Below are 23,761 nucleotides of genomic sequence, written 5' to 3' on the forward strand. Positions count from 1 at the left end.
TATTTGAAATTAGTTAGAACAAGTCTGTGGGATCCTCAGATAAATAGGTTTAATAGTCAAAAGTGGGAACAGTAGGTAAGATTAGTAAAAATAAAAAAAGATAATTTGATGTTATTATACTTATTATTTAATGAAATTATGCATGGATGACTATTTTTGTCCGACAAAAAGTATGGTACCTAACTGTTTTTGCATATTCACCATCCATGCATTTTTTTATGAAATTACGGAAGTTTTCATTTTGTAGTTGCACCCAGGGTATATTTGCTGCTATCATAAAATTTGTAAGGTTCATATTAAATTCACTTTGCCCATTTTTTTTTCTACGTTTCCGACATGTTTGATTGTCTCCAAATGTCTTTTAATATTGCTTACCTTCGTTGGTATATCTTGATTACAGCAAGAGCAGTATACGTGTTTGTCACGTACCTCCAAAAACGGAAAATTGCCACAATATTCGAGTAAAGATGACATTTAATATAAATTTTAGCTAAATATAATCGTGAAGATACAATAGCTAAACAATAACGAAGTCAATTTATTGTTCATCTGATTGACAATGTGTCAGTCAAAAACGTACTTACTCATTTCAAGTGGCGATATCGTTTAATAAAGAGGTTGATAAATGATAAGTGATAATTGTTTATGAAAATCAAAAATACTATTTGAAATCAACCTATAAGTGGTTTGACGTCATCCGCACTTTTTGTACGACCCCTGGTTATCATTATCAATTGTTGATATAAGTAATTACGTCTAAATCTTCTCAAATGTTTAGGCTATTAAAAAAAACCGGACATTTGCGAATCGGACTCGCCCACCGAGGGATCCGTACTTTTTAGTATTTGTTATTATAGCGGCAACAGAAATACATCATCTGTGAAAAGACAGACAGACAGACAGACGGACGGACAGCGGAGTCGTAGTAATAGGGTCCCGTTTTACCCTTTGGGTACGGAACCCTAAAAAGATCATGAAGAATTCTTCAAAGTACCTTGTTAAATATTATCATTGTTAATGAAAAGTCAACATTTTGCCCCCTATAAATAAAATACTAATTTCCCTCACTAAATGTGAAGTTTAACACAATATAGTATTTTTATATTAAGTATATACTACTACATATTTCATACATACTTTCCTGTTCAGTAGATAGGCAGTTTTCTTAACGCCACTCGACAGATACACCTATCGGAGAAAACAACATTATTGTTAAGAGAATTAGGGCTTGTGCAGATCATAGGGTATATTCCCCTTTGCTCCTGCCGGACACAGAGGGAATAGGTGTTATCATATAAATCATTCCCATGTGTTCAACCGCAATCATATCAAATATCAAAAGTGCGACGAAAATCGGAACGATGTCAAGTTTCATTGCAAGAAATAATATAATAATTTCGTAAAGTATTTGCTTTTGTAACAGTATATTTCAAGATATAACCACCCACCGTATCTCTTGAATACAGCTTTCTGTATTTTTCAGTCCGCTAACCTTACGTTTTGGTACATTTTAGTGGCCGCTAGCGGCCGCAATGAAGCTAAAATGTGGTTACTTTTTTTCATTTGTAGTCTACCTTTTTCGCACTCATGAAATTTTCATATACATGATGGCTTATCTTATCCACACTTACATTATATTTAAGCCGCGGAATGGACGCATGCGCCCCGCTCGCCGTGCCGCGCCGCTTGCTCCGATCAAAAAGTATAGACTTGAATGAATCCGTTTTGGACGTACAGCGGTGGTCCACCGCGCCGCTCGAAGCGCCTCCAGCCGCTCCGCTCACCGTGCCACTCGCTGCTCCGCTCGTCGCCCCGCTTGCCGCGCCGCTCGCCGCCCCGCTTGCTCCCCTGCTCTCCGCGTGCGTCCAGTCCGAGGCCTTAAGCGTATGCGTCATTCTAGATAGATTTACACTCAAACTGAGAGATTCCTTTATTAATCGCTCAAATTACCCTCGATCAAGAATGGGGTCAAGCAGGTATTATAATGGGTTACCCTCGTCAATTGAGAATGCTTTTGACGGGTTGAATACAGTACAGGCAGGTAGAGCTTGAGGGTAGGCGGTAAATTTAAATGGATGTGTTTGACTCGTCTTGGATGTTAGAGGTTTACAACGCTTTTTGTAAATAAGGCTTCTATTTTTTTCAGGAAGAGATGGATGCAAAAAGGATGTACATGGATTAAGTGAAGGAGAAAGTGATCATCGTGTCGTATCGGGCTGCCAAGGGAAAGGCTAAGGAAAGAAAGACATGGAGACTGCTTCAGCGACAAGAACGCAGCTCATTAGTTTATGATGATGAGGATGAATTTTCTGTTAACCTCTGCCGGATATAGGGTTAGGGCCGGTAACGATGGACTGTGAGCTGGTAGACCTCGCGAGTAACATGACTCTACTATTTAAAAAAACTGAAGTGAAAAAAAAATACATACCTTGCTCATCAAATTTCACGAGAACTGGTTGAGAAATGCCTGACCTGAAGGGGAAAACGAACAGCCTTATGGCCGTATACGAAAACATTTTTGTCCAAACTGAAACGGACACCTTCGCTATCGCTCGGTCAATGCTTGCGTTAAATAACAGTCCAAGGCTAAGCTAATTAAGACATCAACATTGATTTGGTTGCGTAACAATAATTAGTGTTGTGCCGTCCCAAACAACGTAATATCTATTTGTTTTATATTGGTTATTATGTACCTAAACTACATAACTTATAAAAACTAATCACATAATTTGCACATTGTAATTTTGACAGATGTGGATAGACCTCATTTTCCTCAGTCTACCATTGGCCGCGAACTCTTTAAATTCATTGTATGTACCTACGTGATATAATCTGTTATCATGGTTTTATTAAAAAAAAAAAGTTTTTTTTATTATTTAGGATTTGCAACATTACGTTCGTATTACATTAAACTTTACTACATTTTTGTAACCTGTTAACCCGGATAATATCTACATTAATATGGGTTAATTAGAATAAGCTTAATTTTGTAGCTTTTTTTGACGTTCATAAGCGCATTGTAATATAACTACTAAAAAAATTAATGTTTAAGGGTGTAAAAAAATACCTTTTTTAATGATATAGGAGGCAAACAAGCAGACGGATCACCTGATGGTAAGCGTTTATCGCCGCCCATGGACACCCGCAACACATGAGGGGTTATTAGTGTACAATAGTGCGTAAAATATCGCCGACTGCACTGCACTTGGTAACAGATTATTGTATTGCCATCTGTATTATATATAATACTTGCAATATATTCTTGCAAAGTTTCACAACGATACGGCTATTAGGAGTAAGTAAATGACTTGCAAGATTGTATTACATTGTTACAAGTGAAGTTAATATAAGCGTGTTAATAAAAATAACGCATTACGGTAATGTAACATTCCTAATGTACGTATACTATATATATGTAATTACTTTCAATATCAATAGTATGTACTTGTTCTGAAACTGTTATTGTTTTTTTTTATCGAATATATATCGAATAAACAGTCTAAAAGTTAATACAAGACCCACTGTAGGAAAAACTTTAAGAAGGTTTGTGTGCCGATGCGGAGTTAAAAAAAAAAAATATCTTTTAACTAATAAAACATCATAGCAGGATTAAATTATATAATTTGATAAACAGGATAACAAAATATAACCGTTTTAGAACAAGAAATTGAAGTCAGAATCAGGCTCCTTGGCGATAATACAGGATAACAGCGAAACTATATACAGATATTGATAATAGGTAATACAGTACACAAAATTACTCATATGAGTGAGTGAGTTTTGTCTTGAACTCGAATGTGATTATTTTTTTCTCCTTAAACTGTTATGGATATGATCTATACAGTTGACAGATCATGTCGATAACAGAAGAAGCCATAAAAATCTAAATCAAACTTCTTGTCGATAATATATCTGATAACAGCTCAACACTATTCACAATGAACAAAAACGGACAGTATGCGATAACATTTAGTAACAGCATATACTGTGATAGTGACCACACACTGACCCGACTAATAAATATTTAAAAATATACATATAAACCAACTATGTGGCTTTATATAGTACTAGGGTTGATCGCTCTTGCATTATATGTGTTCAAAAGTTGCAAATATGATTATTGGGAGAAAAAGGGAATACCCACAGCATCGGGAAATGAATGGTTTTTTGGACACTTTAGGCCTCTTATACTGGTGAAGAAACATATGAACGAAGTGATTGACAATATATATAAGTAAGTTTGCATTTATTACTTTCTTACTTTATTACTTTCTTGACACATTATTTTGTCATAAAATTTTCTTCAGGACAATGAAGGTTAAATAAAAACTAATTTGAAAACAAAAACAAAAATCAAGTTAATGGGTAAGTATGACTAGGTTTCACATTTAAGGGCCTGTTGGCACATTGATTAGTGTTTATTGCTAGTTCATACAGTTTGCAATAAACACAATTAACAAATGTATGAACTCGCAATAAACACTGATTGTAAACAGGCCACAATGTCAAGGCCAGCTACACTTGCCCTTATTGACGTTATTTTATGCGCATTTTTTTAGTGTGCAATAGTTATTTACTATTAAATTTGAGAAATACGATCATTATTAGCGAATCGATACATATGACGGCTACCAATCGTAAGATCAGGCCGATCGTAAAGATCCTTTGTAATGTTTTGACGGTACTCTCATTAAGCCCATAGATAGGTACGATAAGTTCGTTAGGTTGCTGCAGAGCTGTCTAAAAATAGGAGCCCTAGCCTTTCCTTTGCTTGTATTTTCTGTTTTACAGAGAATTTCCCAATGCACCGTTGGTTGGCTACTACGTTATGGGCGTCCCAGGGTTGATGGTGAAAGATTTGGATATGATAAAAACGATACTCGTCTCAGAATTCTCCAGCTTTAATTCCAATGGATTTGAGGTAGGGGCACGCGGGACAAAATCGTCAACGCGGAAATATGAATGACTTTGTTTTGACACTGAAGGTAGTGAAGAATGTTGAACGACAATGTGGTGCTGGCATGTGTCTCATGAAGCCAGTGGATAAATACGTACCTACACCAAATTAGTTTATTTTTTCGTCAGATGCCAGGTTGAAAATTAAGTTGATTAAGTATATTTCTATACTTGTAATATTTGCGCGCTTCCTTTATGTCAACTTACTAACTACTACTTTACACATTAGCAGTCAGTAGATATTATTATACATAGCAGTCAGTAGATATTATTATGATATTATAAACAAAAACACAACGTTTTTACAATAGATATATAATTTTAAATCCTAAATCGTTTTTTCCACTAAACAATCCTAATATTCATATTTAGATGTTGTTCAAAGTTGTATTTCTTATTAGTTTAATTTGTATTTTAGTTTCGCAGTGCCTTAGCAGTAATACTTTAATTCTGTGTAACTATGAACATACCCGTGGACAACAATCTGAGCCCATTTTTAATCTGTAATTTATAAGTTTATTTAAGTAATTAGTTATATTTGAATAATGTAGGTAGGTAATTATAATTTAATTTGATTTAATTTAATTACAGACAAATATTTCAATAGTATCAAAATAATCAATAACATAAAATAAAATTCCAGATTGACAAGAATGCCGATCGTCTCGCCTCCGCGCATCCGTTTGTTCTCAAAGGTGACGAATGGAAATCTGCCCGAGCTCAAGTGACCCCATCTCTAAGTCTGGTCAAGCTGAAAGGCTATTTGCCCAGCGTACTCAAAGTGGGTGACGAAATGGTAAAATACGTCAAGAATAACTGCATTGGAGCAACCGAAGTGGATGTTCAAGATGTAAGTAATTTGTTAAACATCGCTGCAGAGCTATTGTTTAAGATAAAATATATTTATTCATAACAATTACAAAATATGTATAAAAATATACAGACAATAACAGCAAGGAGGAAAGTATAATGATATGATAATGATCGTCCATACAAAAAGAGAAAACGTTTTTCCACATCTAAATATTTTCCATTCTCCATGATTTTTTGTATGTTATTGACACAATGAAAAACTAGGTTTATAGGTTTTCAAATAATGAATAGAATCAGGCGTCGCGTTGCGGAAATCCATATTAATAAAAACAAAAAAATATTACTTTGCTAATCCGCGAAACGCAGAGCTAACCCGTTATACTTATTTGCGTATTTTTACATGGAATTAATGTTCCCACCCTCCCACCGCAAAAATAAATACGCAAATATTACAATCCACCGCCGAAAGTACAAAACTCAACACATGTTTCGTCTCTCTATGAGGCATCCTCAGGAAATGTTGATGGTCGGAAGTCCGACGACTGAAACATAAAACACACCATAGTAAAGCATACGCATATAAGCATAAGCATATGTGCATAGTAAAGTTGCAACAATAATGATGTTTCAGTTGCGATCAGAATGTCACCTCTAAGGTACTCCGTAAAGTACGCGAGTATTTATTTTTCTGGGAATAATTTACTCGTCTCATCATGATTTATTCATCTAGGCATAAGTGATGAAAGCTGAAGGTATGTCTTACAAATAATCATTTAATGTTTTTTTTTCGTTTACAGCTAGCTAGGATGTATTGCACCGATGTAATAGGTAATGCAATTTATGGAATAGAAAATAATACGTTTGAGAATGGGGACTCATTAGTCTCCTATATAACAAGAGAAATTCGTTTTGAAAGAGATGTTTCGGATAATATCTTACTCTTTTTTCAACGGTGTCCTGTTATACGTTCATTTTATCCAGCAAGGTGAGTATTTTATTATTTATATTCACAAATGAAAACAATTCATCATATTTGTGAACAGGAAAATAACAGTAATGGTACCGTTCAGATGTAGACGCCAGCATTACTACAGCAATATTGCAAGACGATATTTGTGCAGACTGTCAAACATTTGTGGAGACTGTCAAACATTTGTGACAGTAAAAGAGTCGGCAGTAGTCTGAATTCGAACGGAACCATGCACCCGTGTCAACGCCGCAGCAGTAATGACGCAACTGTAATCCTGCTGTAATTGCCATTCGAATGTGTTGTGGCGTCTCTTCTGTCGTCACTGTCGATGTCTAGCCACAATGTTGTAAACTTGTAACAGATGGCGTTAACAACCTAGAACGCAATTTGGTAGAAACCTACATCACGTTTACGGAGTTCCAAATATCAGTTGCTATATATACAACTTCCGACCAACTCTCATTGGACTTCGATCCCCAGGTCGGGTATTATACCCGCCTGGAGACCCTACTCCCGCTGTGTGGGCAGTGCAAGGTTGCTGTTTACATTGTTTTATTTAGTTTGTGATATTGTAGGTTGGGGCCTGCTTTACAATGTCCAAGCAAAGTTTCGGATAGCTTATTTAACAAATAAATTAACTGCCAGATAAAACTTCATACAAAACTCCCTAGCACTTTATCAATCAGTTATAAGCTTATTTGAAGATTATGAAACGCCAACGATTGACTTTATTTGTAAGATAAGTAGTGGCAAGTAGCTTATTCAGGACTTTACTTGAACTTTGTGAAACAGGCCAACAACATAATTTAGTCCAGCGGTGGGCAAATATTACCTCATGAGCGGCCAAAACTTGAAAGAATTTCAATGGGCCAGATTTACAGCAAAAATGCATTTTTATTTTTACATGGTTGGTCATAATTACATATTTTTGAAGGACCGGCGGCGGACCGTACAAATTCCTTTCGCGAGCCGGATCTGGCCTGCGGGCCGTACTTTGTCAACCACTGGTCATTTAAATAATTGCAGATTTTCTTCTAAAAAATTACAAGACGTGGTGGTGACCGTAACACGTAAGGTAATCCAGGAACGGATTGCGAGTGGTGAGAAGCGAAATGATCTCATACAACTGCTTTTGACACAGAAAGAAAGCGATACACAAGGAGGTACATAGATATTTACTTTTATTTCTTAATTTATGTTAGTCGATAATGGTAATGTGTGATTAAGAACATTTGTGAAACATACGCCCAAAATTTTTGACGTTTGCCATAGCTACATTGGGGAGACACATTTTTTATTGCTATTCGAGCATTCATGATATCAAATTGACATCAGTTTGTAAGTTTAAACCAGCCTTCAAGGAACATTTTCGTTAGTGTTTACAGATGAGTATATGAGCGCACAGGTGTTTACGATCATTGGGGACTTATACGACTCAGCGAGCAACTTTATTACAATAATTTTGGCTGTAGTGAGTATTTATCGATTTTCTATGCATCCTGACTTACACAACTGTATTATGAGCCCATAATAGTTAAGCCAAAAGCTTCATATTCGTTCAAAAAGTTCAAAATGTATTCATTACCAAATCGACAATAATCGTCTCCCGTACCAAGGACCATCCGTACAGATGAATGATTTTGCTAATGGCTTCGTTCGACACCCGTAGATAAAGGGTTCCCCTGAATGATTCTCGTATTTCTTTTTATATATACATACATTAAATACAGTATTTAGGTTTAGACATGATATAAGTAACTCTTCACTCCTTCTTGCGTTATATTCCCGTACTAGTTCGTGTCATTCACGATGACACGCAGATTTGTCAAATCTAACCTTTAATAACATAAGATTACGAGTCAAACACGCGCCTTCGTGAATGACACGATCCATATTAGGTAAACAAACAAAAAGTAATGTTAATGGTATTTATATTTTCAGCTTTCTAGACATCCCGAAATTCAGGAAAAACTACGTAGTGAGATAAAGGAAGTAAAATCAAGGAATAATGCCATTTTCTCCGTAGAAGATATTGAAGGCGCAAAATATCTTGAGATGGTTTTCAATGGTACGATTCAATTTTATATTTACGAGTACATTTGTCCTCTAAATACAAACCATGTAATGGTTTTAAAAAAACATTATGAAGCTGCTATATAGAGCAGGAGTTTAACCAGAATCTAGTTAATAGGTAGGTACAGAATATTATCAGCCTCTATACGACGCCGCGAGAATCATCAGTGTTGTAAATTAAAATAACAAATATTTTTAAAATTTATTTATTGTATACCTACTGCTATTTATAATTTGATAACGTAAAATACGACTTGACTAAGTAGTCACAAACGTAGATTCAAAGAATAAAGCATTTTTAGCGCTTAAAAAACGTTTTAAAGCTCTTAAAACTAGAGGCGCTAATAAATCATAATATGCCTAATGCTTTAATTCTGCTTTTGTTCATATGAGAGTGACCAGGAAAATCTGAGTTATATTTAAAAACCAAGCCCTAAGTGAAAGATTTTATACGTATAAACCTAAAATAGAAAAATTTTACTCGAAAAACGCAGTGTTGTATGGAAGTTGGAGGAGGTTCGTCTTAAATACTTACTAAGTTCAACACCTAGGTTAAGTTGACTGGGCTACGTTGGTTAGGTTACAGTTATATATATAGTCCTCCTCATAGTTTTCGATGACGGCGACCCTAAATAAACATTATGGACGTTGTCTAGCATGGGCCCTAATGTGGCTGGCCATGCCAAACTTGCTCTTAAATACTCAATTGCATGCATGCCTGGTTACAGTTACACTGTTAATGGGTCCTCACTGGACCTAAGATATTAACAAGCACGCAACTAATATTACGATTGATTCTTCTTACGATTGATTTTAGGGTTAACTGTTATATTTTCCTTCTCAGAAACCTTCCGTCTCTTCAGCTTTTTTATACCTCGACAATGTAATAATGACTGCACTATACCAGTGCCAAGGTCTAAGCCCATTACGATCACTAAGGGTACACAAATTGCTATACCAGCATGCAGCATTCATAAAGACCCCAAATACTACCCGGATCCGGAGAAGTTTGACCCGGAGAGGTTCACTGAAGAAGAGGTGGCCAAAAGACCAAAGTTTACTTATATGCCGTTTGGAGAGGGACCTAAGAAGTGTATAGGTGAGCTTTACATATCTGAATACTTAGTCGATTAAATCGCTGGTGGCCTAGCGGAAATCGTTAGTGGCCTAGCGGAAATCGCTGGTGGCTTAGCACTAAGAGCGTACGACTTGCAATTCGGAGGTCGTGGGTTCAATTCAAACCCCAGATGGAGAAGACGAACATGAAATTTTCGGCACTTATGCATGAAATATCATTTGATATTTACCAGTCGGCGAAGGAAAACATCGTAAGGAAACCGGACTAATCCAAATAAGGCTTTGTTTACCCTCTGGGTTGAAAGGTCAGATGGCAGTCGCCTTTGTAAAAACTAGTGCTTACGCCAATTCTTGTGATTACTTGCCAAGTGGACCCCAGGCTCGCATGAGCCGTGGTAAAATGCCGGGATAACGCGGGGAAGATGTGAGTCGATTACTAAGAACCAAACTCATCTCAAAATTTGATAATAAAAAACCTTATTACACGCAGAAACACAATACATAAAACGACATACAGCTAAACTTAAGTATAAATAAAACTAAACATAAAGTTAACTATAAAAACATACTTAATATGACTATAATATTGCCCAATCAATACTTACATATAATTAACTTAGAAATAAAGGTTCCCATTTAAGCCATCAAGAAGTTAGTTGTATTTAGGATTTTGAAAGTTTGGCACCGCAAAATTTTTGGTGTTGCTAGTGACGACGAGTGACCATGATTGGTTACCATCAGTTGGCTCTTTTGGTCGTTTGTAAAATAGAATTTTGTCTCTAAAAGCTATGTTACGGTGTCATTGTTAGGGATGAAGACCAAACATGTAATCTCTACGAAGGTATTCATATTTAAACTATTCGCTCGCAAGCAACTATACTTAACTATTTTTTTATCTAATAATTAACTAAATGATTTCAGGTAATCGCATAGTGACGTTGCATATAAAAGCGGCGATTATCAAGATCCTCGACAATTTCAAGCTAACACCTTCATCAAAAACGAAATACCCCTTCGAGATTGATCCGCGACATATATTTACTATTCGCCCTAAAGGTGATGTTTGGGTGACCTTCGAGCCTATACAGTGATACCAGGTCATGTCATGTATTCGTAAAACGAAATTATGTGGTGACATAGTTATTGACGAATTTGTTTATTATAGCACATTATTTTTGATATATATAAATAAATAATAAAAATAAAAAATATTTCCAGTTTACGTTATAAATAAAATAAATGTTTCTTATCCAGCTATCGCTGTTTTCATTTATTACCATACACCGATTTATTGTCCAGCTATAACTTTTTGTCTAGATCATACTAATCCGTTTATCGATGTTATAAGTTATTACTGTTTCACTAAAAAAAGCTCATTATAGCTATGCAACGAATTCAACTTAGAGGAGACCGAGACAAGTTGACAAAAAGGTGAGTTGATACAGCGTCCATATCTCGCTAACTATAGACGCTAGACGTATGACTACCAAGAAAACATGGTTAGTTTACCATCCTAACCAACTCCATAACACATAGCCCTCATATGAGACGCCTCAGATGACTTGAGTTTTATAGTGGTTAGGGCTAAAATATTCATATTGATGATATACAGGACAAACTCCGATCTGAGATCCAAGAAATCGAATTCTCTACACGAATTCCATAACGTCGGATGTGACCGAAATGTAATTTTAACACGGTAATAAATAGCGTTTCAATGTTTCATGTTCTTTAGAATTTAATACACATAAAAACATGCCTTTAACCGTAACTTAAAAATCTTTTCACATCAAGTGTTAAAATGATACAGTATGCAAATTAAAGAACCGGTCATATTTTTTTTCTCAGCCGATTTGAGTGCTGACTGCTGGGCAAAGGCCTTTCCCCTAAATTTTCATGACTCCCGATTTCGAGTTTCCTTCGGCCAGTTGTTAAGGAAGCTGACCAGGTCATCCCCCAGGCCTGCCCCGCCCAAAATCATACAATCCAAAACTCTGTTTTCTAAAATTCCATTCATCTCTCCCAGAATTAAGATAATCGACATACACCGCGACAAAATAATAAAGTTCAGAGTAACAACCAGTAAGATAAAAGTATAAGGTCACAAAAATATACACAGAGATATATCCACAAAGAGCTACCTAAATATTATGTTGTATACAAATGGGAGCCTGATAGCACGGACTCAGTACGTACTGGGGCCTCAAACTACGCGGACTTGTTCAATATGTGGCTATTTGTAGCTCTAGGGCTAGTTGCTTTCGCATATTATGTGTTCAAAAGTGGCAAATATGACTACTGGGAGAAGAGAGGAGTGCCGACAGCATCAGGAAGGAAATGGTTCTTTGGACACTTCAAACCGATTTTTCTGTTGAAGAAACATTTGGTTGAAGTTATTGACACCATTTATAAGTAAGTCGTGAAATATAAGTAGCGTTAACTTCGTGCTTCAATTATTCAGGTGGAATCCATTTCAGGTCGGTAAAATTACAGAAAAAAAAGATATTCAAAAGTTTTAACCCATTTAGCGGTAATGACGACACGTTGTCGTTTTGCCTCTACGAAGGATTTCCGCTATATACCGGGAAACCCGTGTTGTCGGCTACGACGTTCACATTTCTAGATATATACGGTGTCCGGTATATATATAGAAATGTGAACCCAAAATTAATGTTTTGTCATTGATAAACGACGACTCACGCTATAACGATGCAGGTCCGGGCCCGGGCCTAGGTGTCCGACACTGGCTGTCTATGACGGATGATCGGTGATCACGCTTACATGCTTCGGCCCGGACCCAGACCGTTTTAGCGTGAGTCATTTTTCTTTTATCTTTATTTTAAATTAATACCTATATTTGACTATGTATTATTTATTATGTCGGGTTTCTCTGCTGTTATAACATATTTTTGACATTGATTTTAAGCATAATGCATTTTTTAACACTAAAATGTTGTCTTTCTAGAGAATTTCCTGATGCACCATTAGTTGGTTACTATGTGATGAATGTTCCCACTTTGATGGTCAGGGACTTGGATATCATCAAAACGATCCTTATTTCGGAGTTTTCCAGCTTCAATTCCAATGGAATGAAGGTAAACTGTATTCTACAACCTACTCGTACTTAATAAATACAAAATAAATGTGAGTCCCAAACAGTATTCTTTGATGACGGTCAATCAAATTGGGTGAAAATTAGTCGTTTTGGTTTAGTACGCAGCACTTTTCCGACCGCTGACGAGAAGCGTGATAAGTATGTTTGTATCCGGTTCGTTAACTTTTATTTTATTGTCTACAGAAGAGAGTTTATTATCAAATGAGTCTGTCCCAAATTACTATTTTTCTCACAAGTACCAAAGTATGTGTACGGTACGGTGTAGATAACGTAAGATTAAAAGAAATGCATAATTATCGATTCCAGGCTGTGTAAGTTGCAGCTTTGTAGTAAATATTGTGACATATTTTTTATCAATATTTATGATGACTACGCCTTTTAACTTTTATAGAATGTCTTTGTTGCAATTGTAAATATGATATACTACTATTCGTAAACATCAGATAGTGTTTATCAATTATAATAGTACAAACAAAAACACCAGATTAATTTAAAATATTAAAGAGTAAACAAAAGGAATGTTTAAACAAATACAGTGATAAGTCGTATTTATCTTTCACAGACAGCAAACTCCGCTTTAATAATTAGCACTCGAAAAAATTAAAACGAGTACCTCAAAAATATAAGAAATTCTACAGCGAGGCTGACTAGCAAGAACTTGCATGTAATTTACGTTACATTGCGACTACTAAGGCCAACTGTATTCAAAAGTTTGATTAGATACCGCAATTTAATGAAAATTGCATGCAAGTTCTTGCTAGTCTAAACCTCGCTTACTGGTCTGTGTACAAATTGATAGCTTTTATTTACATTTGGACTAAAATTTTGCTTAGTCCATTTGCCATCAGATTTTTTGGAACCGTACTAAGGCTTAGTGTAAAGATTTTTTTTAATATAGGACGAACATATTTTTCTCTCTCGTAGATTCCCAATTTGACCTAATAACGACCTCCCTTGCCCTAGTGTACGTTTTGATTTTCTATCTCTGCTTAATTTGGATTTCACTCCCTTTATGCCCTTTTATTGTTACTGGATTAAAAAAAAACATTATATCCAGATATAATGAATAATTTTATTAAGGATATATCCTGACACACACATTAAGCAATTAAGAATGTGTCAGTCTTGTGAACATGCACACTATGATAATATTACTTAGGTGTCAAGGTTTACAACATTCCATCTTTTGCAGTAAATAATTGCTGTGCACTGCATACAGTTTGTGATATTCTTTATCAATATTTTGGGAGAATTGAATGAAAATTCTAGAGTACTCCTTTGTATAGTAATATTATTAAATGTAAGATTCTTCTTGGCTACATATCTGTTCAGTGAAGCAAGTAACCAAAAAACTTAATGACATAAATTTATTTTTAGGTATTTTATTCAGGCCTAAATTCAGCCTTAATTCGTCGTGAAACTGATTTCTCTCCTCTCTTTATGCAACGATTAAGAGGAAATGGGTGAACGTCACATAACCGCTATACGTTTGAATGGAGAAGGGGTCGTCCATTATCTTCTTGATTGTCACTAATTTTTAATTATGGCTTACTTCTGGTATTTAATTGAATCAATTATTATTTACAGAAGAATTAAACTCCTTATGAGTCACAAGAATTTAGGCGCCGCCATACATTCAAACCTACGTTGATCTTTGTATTTTTTTTTTGCAAAGACAACCAGACATTGATGCATTGTAAAGTTAGGTACTTACTTACTTTAATGTTCATGCTCAAGGTCACTTCGATTCTATGCAGGCGGCAATTTTTTTGTGATTCTTTAACTATATACCGGGTGGGCCTGTAACAGGAGTCAAAAATTAAATTGCAGGCTGTAATTCTCAACTGGCCAACAAAAACAACGTCAAACGACTTTTAAAAATAACTTGTGTGTGTGTGTTTTGATTTTTAGTACACTTTAAAAATTCTAAGACGAAATGTATTGTGAATTCTGTTATGTTTAAAGCGTGACAAGCAAACGTCAATTACATATATTTATATAAGTATTTATTCATTTCGGGGATCTCGGAAACGACTCTAACGATTTCGATAAAATTAGCTATATGGGGGCGGTAAAAAATCGATCTAGCTAGGTCTTATTTCTTGGAAAACACGCATTTTTTAGTTTTTATATGTTTTCCAAGTAAAGCTCAGTCTGAGGTGTCATCATTCGGAGAGTACAATCTATGTTTTATTTATTTCTCGTGTTACAGACCCCACCCGGTATATACCTATATTTATTTTTGAAATCCATCTGTGACTGTACTGTTAGCAATTAAAGTAGAGGATCAGACTACTCCAACTACCTGCAGGCATAACTGTAAATACAGTTTTGCAGGGATCTGTTCAGATTTAAGCTCAATACTGAGTATTATACTATACATATATACACACATACATAGTACTACGGGGGGGTATGTAAAATCTACTACTAAAAAAGCAAATTCACTTTCCGATTCTATAAACACAAATTAAAAAATAAATAAAAATAGCAATGTTATTATAAGTTAAGTTAGACACTGTGTTAGTCACTGGTTATCCAGACTCATCGCCCCACAACGCAAAATAAAATAAAAAAGAATTTTCTAGACCCCTAAAGTGTATTTAATTATTTTTTTGTGGTAGATTTTACATTAAGCGGGTGCCCCGTAGAAAAATCGTGGAACTTCGACGAAATAAGGACCAACCTATTACAAACATAGTAGGTATACTCTAACAACTTAAAAGAAAGGAGATATTTATCCACACATAGAACAATCAAAATGTAATAGAGGCTTTTCGATGCGAAACGTAGTTTTTCTCTTTTTAGAATAGTATACCAAGATGGCAGATACTTTTGGCGTGTTGTTTCATCTGCTTTAGATGCTCGCTGAACAAATCAATTCAAAATTTCAGTATGACAAGAAAGCCGACCCGCTCGCCGCAGCGCACCCATTTTTCCAATCCGGAGAAGAATGGAAAACTACCAGGGCCCAAGTAACGCCATCACTGACTTTGGCCAAGCTAAGAGGCTTTATTCCCAATATATTCAAAGTGGCAGACGTTATGGTCAATCATGTGAAGAGGAGCAAATCAACAGAAATTGAGACACGAGACGTAAGCCATTTTGACATTTGAAATTTAAACTTTCACGATTTTTACATATTATTCGAGGAAGGCGTTGTCCCCGTGGTCTCGGTAAGTCTTCTCCGAGACCACGGGGACAACGCCGTCCTCGTAACGTCGGAGGTAAATTTAAAACTTAATACGCGATAAGACCCGTTTGTGTTAGTTAATAATTTGAAATTTGTTTAGAAAGAGTTATGACTTATGTTTGTCGCCATTGAAGGAATGTCGGCTCTAAACTTATGGAGTCAGAGACTACATAAACAATTCAATAAAATTCTTCTAGTTCTAAATTTTAAGATCAGCCATATTAGCACATAAACACTCTGCACCAAATCCACCAATTTATGTACCTATTAATACCATCTCTGTTCCGTCGTTGAAAAAAAGTCCTACAAGTAAACGGGGCAAGGAATAAGTCGGTATTTTAAACCCCATTAGATATGCAAAAACACATCTTGCGTAGGATTAGCCTAAATTCCTCCGACCTTCAAACGCAATGCAGTGCCGATAAGGCAGTGCGGTCGTGTCCCTATGTAATGCAATTTACTTTTAGACATTATACAATTGAAAATAGCCTTTAATCTTTTTTAATAAGGTCTAACTCATATATCAACGTTCATACTGAGCTACTCAGTAATTGAAAAAAAAACCTTACTGCTTTTGAATAAGGTTTTTGTTCATAAACATGCTATGGTGTACCAGCTTAGCAAGCCTAGCCTGCCAGCCTATAATAAACTGTTAAAACTTGTTGAAGTTTTGTTGATTTCTGAGTAAAAGGTATCGTTCGTTACCGCGGGTATGGAGAGATAGATAATGAACACCGATTTGGGTCCTTATATCCTAAAACAAAACAAAAGAAACGATAAAATTGCATTCAATTTGCGTACAGCCTAAAAGTCTAGATCAATTTTGGTCCATATACCTAAGTCTCAATCATAAATTAGGCTTACGTATTAGACCTTCCGGAAATTGAAGATGCAACTTTTGTTCTTCCCAAACCATCCAAATCAAACTTACATTTTGATGTCAAAATGATATCTAAACAATGAAAAGGAATTATGTTTGATAACGGCACTGTACTACCTATGGTATACCTACAAAAGGTATACTATTACTTAAAAATTATCTGAAAATATTAAGTGGAAATACCAGCTGCGCCCCTTTTCAGTTTTAAGAATTTTAAGCAAATATCTCCGTCGCGCTGACGAAGGTGGCTCCTAAAATTAATGCGACAAGGACAACTGCAGCTAAGGCAAAAAATCCTACAAAAAAATCTCACAAATCGATGTTATGATTTCGACATTTTCTTTCTTCAAAACTTAACCAATCGTAACGACATTTTGGGAACGGAGTGAGAAAAAAATATCTTTGTCTGACCGTTCAGATTTTTGCGTTTTTTGTTTCCGAATTTGAATGTCAGGCGTCAGTTCACGGTTCACGGCGCATTCATTTGGCGTTTTTAGCGTTTTTTAAAGTAGCCTAGTTCTTATGAAAACAAGTTTCACAAAAAAGCAAAACATACCAACACCGGTAGTAGTAAAATTTAACTCATATAAAAAAAATATCATCTAGGGCCAAAATCCAGAGAGGAAAATGTCGAGAACCTTTGTATTGAAAAATTATCACTAATATTTCCTCTTAATAACATAGGGAGACCTGTCTAGGTGGAAGACTAGAACTACTTTATTAAGAAAAGTACCAAAAAATAAAATAATAATTTTTTGGCATGCATAGGTAAGTCGTGCCAAAATGAGTATCGTTAGGTGATATTGTATTTTGATTTAGGTACTTATTTTTATAAAATGCTTCAAATATCTCAGAGTTCCCCTACTTAGCATTTTTTTCTTACAGTTAAGTATGAGATATGGTACGGATGTCATAGGAAATGCCATATACGGCATAGAAAACAATTCATTTGAAAGTGATGACTCACTTGTTTCGCATTTAACAAGAGAACTCGAATTTGAGAGCACAGTTAAAGATAACATTAAGCTCTTCTTTCAAAATATTCCAATAATAAGTTGGTTGTTTCCTCCAAGGTAAGTTAATTAGTAATAAGTTTTTGTAAAATATTTCTATTTTGGTACAAGCTTTTGTAGCTGATTGTTCTTTTCCACAGGCGACTAATACTTATCGAGGCAATTCTAAAAACCCCACACACAATTAGGTTGCGTTGTTTTATCAAAGAGTTCGTATTGCCACCTCCTGTGTCCATCATCAGATCAGCTCGATAGTACCATAATATTGCATTGTCACCCGACTTACGTATGTACGCAAAATTTTCAGCTTCTTCGGAAACCAAGTGGGTCAAATTTAACTTGCAAGATTTGATCCGTACAAACATGCATTGCAAGTTTAATAAAAGCTTGTAACAAAGAACAAACTTTATACTCATTTATTTTCATATGTCACTATTGCCAATGCCAAACTTGCTATAATTTAACCCAATGACAGATTAAATCCTTAATACTACCTATCTTTCGTCAGAATATACTTTCAAACATTTTAAACTTTCATTGAACAATGAATTTAATGTATGTAATACCTGCATCATGATACTTTGATAGTTTCTGTTTCCTTCAGATTAGCATCACTAAATCTCCAACACATGATGGTCGCGATGACCCGCAAGATAGTGAAACAGAGATTAGAGACCGGTGAAAAACGGAACGATGTGATTCAACTGCTTTTAACGCAGAAGGAAAATGATACAAAAGGAGGTATTTTTCTTAATTATTAATTAATACGGACCTAAAATGAAACGAAGTAGGTAACGTAAGTAAAGTAGAAACACAAAAACATTTGTATTATAGAGTTTATATTGAGCATGCACAATATTCGCAGACATTCTAGGTTTGATGCTCACTTTAGCAAAAACAATTCGAGTAATTGAAACCAATTTGCAATGATAGATCAACAACGACGATTAGCTTTCCAATGATATTGGCATATATGACTTTGTTGGTTCCTAGCTCCCGATCTCGGGTGCCACGGCAGTGATTGACTTAAATTGCCTGACAAAATCTTTATAGCATTACTTATGGCCAGGAGCAGGTCATGGCTTGAAATGATGTGCAGATGTATGATGCAAATTAATACAATGAACTTGCTACAAGGGGTGCTATAACACCTGTTTTTTCGCTGATGTAAATTAATTATGTGACTAAACTGGAAATTGAGGAGTAAGCGGGAAAGTATTATGTATCATGTACACTTTAGCACTGGTTTGGTTAGGTTAGCGTCCCATGCACGGGCGACAGCGCCAGCACGCGAGGCCGAAGGCCGAGCTGCGCGAGATTACTGCTCCCACGCAGAATAATAGACATAGTACAACTGTCTAAATAAGTGAAGCGGGTACTTAAAGTTCGTGACTGTATTTCGCTCATGTCAGACGGTGGTCAATTGTGATATGTTTGACGGGTTGAGTTAACTGCTTGGACAGTTTGGACACCATCGATATTTACCTATACCTGTTTGCAATGATTTTTAGGGTCACTTGTACCAATCACTAACCCGGGGATAACCGGTTAAACCTGGAGTTAGAGCGGTTAAACCATTAACCCAGGGTCAAATGTACTGGTAACCATGGTAACTCCAGGTTAAACCGGTTAACCCCGGGTTAGTGGAATGGTGCAAGTTGGCCTTATACAAATAGCGTTATAAAGTTATTTACTATTTACTTCCATTCTATAAAAGTGTATGAGCAAGCTGCTATTTAGGCATGAAACACCACTTGCGCTATCCCACTAACCCGGGGTTAACTGGTTAAACCGTTAATTCATTGTCAAATTGTACTGGTAACCATGTTAACTCTAGATTTAACAGGTTAACCCCAGGTTAGTGAGATAGTGGAAGCGGCGCTAAGTCCGCCATTTGTTCTTTTTTTTATTGTGCAATAAAGTTCTTCTCGGTAGTTGGCTATACCTATGAATCAAATAAAATGTTCTTTTTTTTCTTTTTTTTAGTTATTACAGATGAATATATGAGCGCACAAGTATTCGTATTTATAATAGATTTATATGAGACTGGAAGTAACGTTATAGCACTGCTTTTATACCTAGTAAGTACTTTTAGCTACATCAAATCTATATCCACCCAATTTTTATTTACTGACTGTTAACATTATAAACCAAAATATAGACGAATTATTAAGTACCACTTTATATTCCAGCTTTCGATACACCTTGAAATTCAAGAAAGACTCCGATCTGAAATCAAAGATATAAAAGCAAGAAACAAAGGAGAATTCACCGCGGAAGATATTGAAGGCGCAAAATATCTTGAAATGGTGTATAATGGTAAAGTAAAATAGATTGAAAGACAGACAGACGGACATGTCGAAACTATAAGGATTCCTTATTAACTAGGTAACCTTTAGATACGAGTAGACAGTACAGAAGTAGGATGGAGAAATCATATATTTTGACGGCTAGGCGTTAGTGATTATACCTACAAAGTAGGAGGTCCCGGATTGGTAAGGGCATTTATTAGTGTGTTTATCACAAATATTTGTTCCTGAGTGATGAATGTTTCCTATGTATCTCAATATTTATAAATAACTATATGTATATTATAGGTATGTATCGTCTAGTCCCCACAAAGGCTTGTGGCCTTATTCATCTTACTGTGGAACTAGGTCGATCTGTGTACATATTGTTATCCGGCAAAACGTCGAACTTTTTCGCTTGCCATAAAGACGAGATTTGCTTGTACCTTTATACGATTAACCTGTCAAAGCGTCCTTATGGCAAGCGACCAAGTGGGACGCTGTGCTGGCGATGGACACATTTATTTGTTTACTGTACCTCGTGACAATCAATGTGGAATATGAATGTCGCTTAGGACCTCATATTATTGTCACTATTTATGACAAGGTACAAAAGTGTACAGAAATAAAATCCCATAATAAATTACTTAAGCTCATTTTACTTCTCAGAATTGTTCCGGCTGTTCAACTTTTTCCTCTCTCGCGAATGTACCAGCGACTGTCTCGTACCTGTGCCTGGATCTGAACCCTTTAAGATCACCAAGGGTACATCTGTCGTTATACCAGTAGCCAGTATCCATAAGGACCCCAAATACTACCCGGATCCGGAAAAGTTTGACCCGGAGAGGTTTACTGAAGAAGAAGTGGCTAAGAGACCCAAGTTCACTTATATGCCGTTTGGAGAGGGACCTAAAAAGTGCATAGGTAATTTAAAACAGTTCTAGTCGTTTAGTTTTAGAAAGTCTCCTAGTTAGAATGCTCGGAAAATAGGGATTTGCTGGCCTAGTGAAATATTAACGGGTGAGAAAAGCGACAGATTATAAGACTCACAATTACTATTACCTACGGCCGACGAGTATATGTATCTGGGGGCCTAGTCAAGATGAACGCAGAGAAACGAAAATGCTATCTGTCTCTATCAAACTAATATGATAGAGTGATAGAGAGACATTAGCATAGAAATGACACATTTCGTTTTCTGCAAACGGTTGTCATCTTGTCGTCGAAAGCAACTTGTTGAGAAAAATCGCGACTTTCGACGAAAGCCCGTTTTAAGGTGCCATTCCGTTTTCGACTGCTCCGGTGTTGCTTTACATTTCCTTAATAAACTGAGTTGATACTACGGCGACTTTACCATCGTAGTTCCTATTTTCCTTCCTAGATATTAACATTATTGAAAATATTTATACCATATGGTATTTGGTATGATAAAGAGGCATCGCTGTGGTTGATATACATGAAATAATGTCTATTATTTTTTTTAAAACCTATTGTCAATATCCAGAGAGGAAATGGGGACTACGTTTGTATGAAAAGGCGATCTGGGGTGGTCGCCCACTTTCGTCTTAATGTTTTAAGCATTATGTTATGATAGTTGTAATTATTTAAGTCCTAACATGCATATAACATTGACTAACGCTGCACTGGTCGTTTATTAGTGTAGGTTTTAAGGTTCTGACGGAAGATCAGCGCTGTGGTCTCCGCAGCATTTATGCTGAGTCAGCGCCTATTCTTTACCACAACTGTTATTGATATTAGTGTCAAATTGTATGTTACTTTTTCTTTGTCTCTTGTCAATTTTATTTTTCTCTTGTTATTTGTTTGTGTCACAAAGCATGTAAGTTGTGGTTGAATAAAGGTTTTATCTATTTATCTATCTAACAAACTTATATTTATTTCAGGAGCTCGCATGGTTACATTACATATAAAGATAGCGCTTATCAAGATCCTCGACAACTTCCAGTTGAAACCTTCACCGAAAACGAAGTATCCATTTGAGATAGACCCACGTTTTATGCTTACTCTGCGTCCTAAAGGTGGTTCTTGGGTTAATTTTGAACCAATTAATTAGTAATAGTTTTCGATGGTGTAAAACTACATGATCGCGTTCGGGAAGAAATATTCGAAGCTAGCGACCCGCCTTTGCTTCGCACGGATTATAAAAACATATTATATTATACACCTAAACTTTCCTCAAGTATCACTCTATTAATTGGTGAAAACCGCATGAAAATTTGTTCAGTAGTTTTTGAGTTTATCGCGAACATACACACAGACAGACGAGGCGGGGGACTTTGTAAGGTGTAGTGAACTGTGGAAAAATGTCATATAAGTTAGAGTAAGTAAGAGTTTACAAACTGTTGTCAGAAAAAATATATATTTTGTAATTTAGCACAGCAGAAATATGATTGCATTGCAAAATAAAAATACAAAAATAGTCCATTTGTATTTTAATCATAAGTTTTTTTTATGTGGGAATATCTCAAAGCAAGTGTAACATTCATAGGATTAAGCTGTAAATATATTTCAATAATTAAATCATTACGATGATATCAGTGTTTTTATTCCAAATGTTGCGACTGTTATATAATAATACATTAATAAGAGTTGCGAAAATTGTACAAAAATATAATTGTGTGAAGAATAATGCATGTGGTAAACTTCAGCTGTGTGGAAATAATATTGTGTAGAATCGCGACTAGGTAGAGTCAAGATTGTGTAGAAATAATGACTGTGAAGAATAACGCATCTGATCAACTTCAGCTGTGTGGAAATAATATTGTGTAGAATCGCGACTAGGTAGAGTCAAGATTGTGTAGAAATAATGACTGTGAAGAATAACGCATCTGATCAACTTCAGCTGTGTGGAAATAATATTGTGTAGAATCGCGACTAGGTAGAGTCAAGATTGTGTAGAAATAATGACTGTGAAGAATAACGCATCTGATCAACTTCAGCTGTGTGGAAATAATATTGTGTAGAATCGCGACTAGGTAGAGTCAAGATTGTGTAGAAATAATGACTGTGAAGAATAACGCATCTGATCAACTTCAGCTGTGTGGAAATAATATTGTGTAGAATCGCGACTAGGAAGAAACAATAATGGCATAAACATCGCATAATCCAAAGCAACCTATGCAATTCTGATTTTTTGTGATATTTTATTGGCAAAAAATGTATTTCACTGAAGGCATTTTCCTCAACAAACATCAATTTTTCAAAACTTTTCCAATCTTTGTATAGAGTGGCGTTCTGTTGAAATTAGCTTCGGACTATGCAAGTCGATCCAGTGATTTGTACCAGAGTCAAGGAGATGCTGAGCAATAGTTGACTTGCGAACGTCATTGTTCTCGACCACAGCGATGTGTTCTTTAATTGTAGTG

At 35.8% G+C, this 23,761-nt stretch overlaps 1 protein-coding gene across 1 annotated transcript; it reads left to right on the top strand.

Moving 5' to 3' along the window:
- Nucleotides 1-3,765: 3,765 nt before the first annotated feature.
- LOC133518585 (uncharacterized) lies at nucleotides 3,766-22,928 on the top strand. Its single transcript, XM_061852245.1, has 18 exons — nucleotides 3,766-4,234; nucleotides 4,792-4,921; nucleotides 5,600-5,806; nucleotides 6,567-6,754; nucleotides 7,766-7,902; nucleotides 8,116-8,210; nucleotides 8,681-8,807; nucleotides 9,657-9,911; nucleotides 10,811-10,977; nucleotides 11,976-12,301; nucleotides 12,855-12,984; nucleotides 15,899-16,099; nucleotides 17,963-18,150; nucleotides 18,695-18,831; nucleotides 20,077-20,171; nucleotides 20,283-20,409; nucleotides 21,048-21,302; nucleotides 22,280-22,928. The coding sequence occupies exons 1-18, from the start codon at nucleotides 4,050-4,052 to the stop codon at nucleotides 22,447-22,449; spliced, it is 3,120 nt and encodes a 1,039-aa protein (XP_061708229.1). The 5' UTR covers nucleotides 3,766-4,049; the 3' UTR covers nucleotides 22,450-22,928.
- Nucleotides 22,929-23,761: the final 833 nt, after the last annotated feature.

Source organism: Cydia pomonella, chromosome 6 (assembly GCF_033807575.1).
Source record: "Cydia pomonella isolate Wapato2018A chromosome 6, ilCydPomo1, whole genome shotgun sequence".
In the NCBI taxonomy this organism is placed as follows: domain Eukaryota; kingdom Metazoa; phylum Arthropoda; class Insecta; order Lepidoptera; family Tortricidae; genus Cydia; species Cydia pomonella.

Coding starts and splice junctions, on each gene's coding strand:
- LOC133518585 (XM_061852245.1), top strand. CDS start 4,050: ATGTGGCTTTATATAGTACTAGGGTTGATCGCTCTTGCATTATATGTG. Junction 6,755..7,765: donor CGTTCATTTTATCCAGCAAG/GTGAGTATTTTA, acceptor AAATAATTGCAG/ATTTTCTTCTAAAAAATTAC. Junction 7,903..8,115: donor AGAAAGCGATACACAAGGAG/GTACATAGATAT, acceptor CATTTTCGTTAG/TGTTTACAGATGAGTATATG.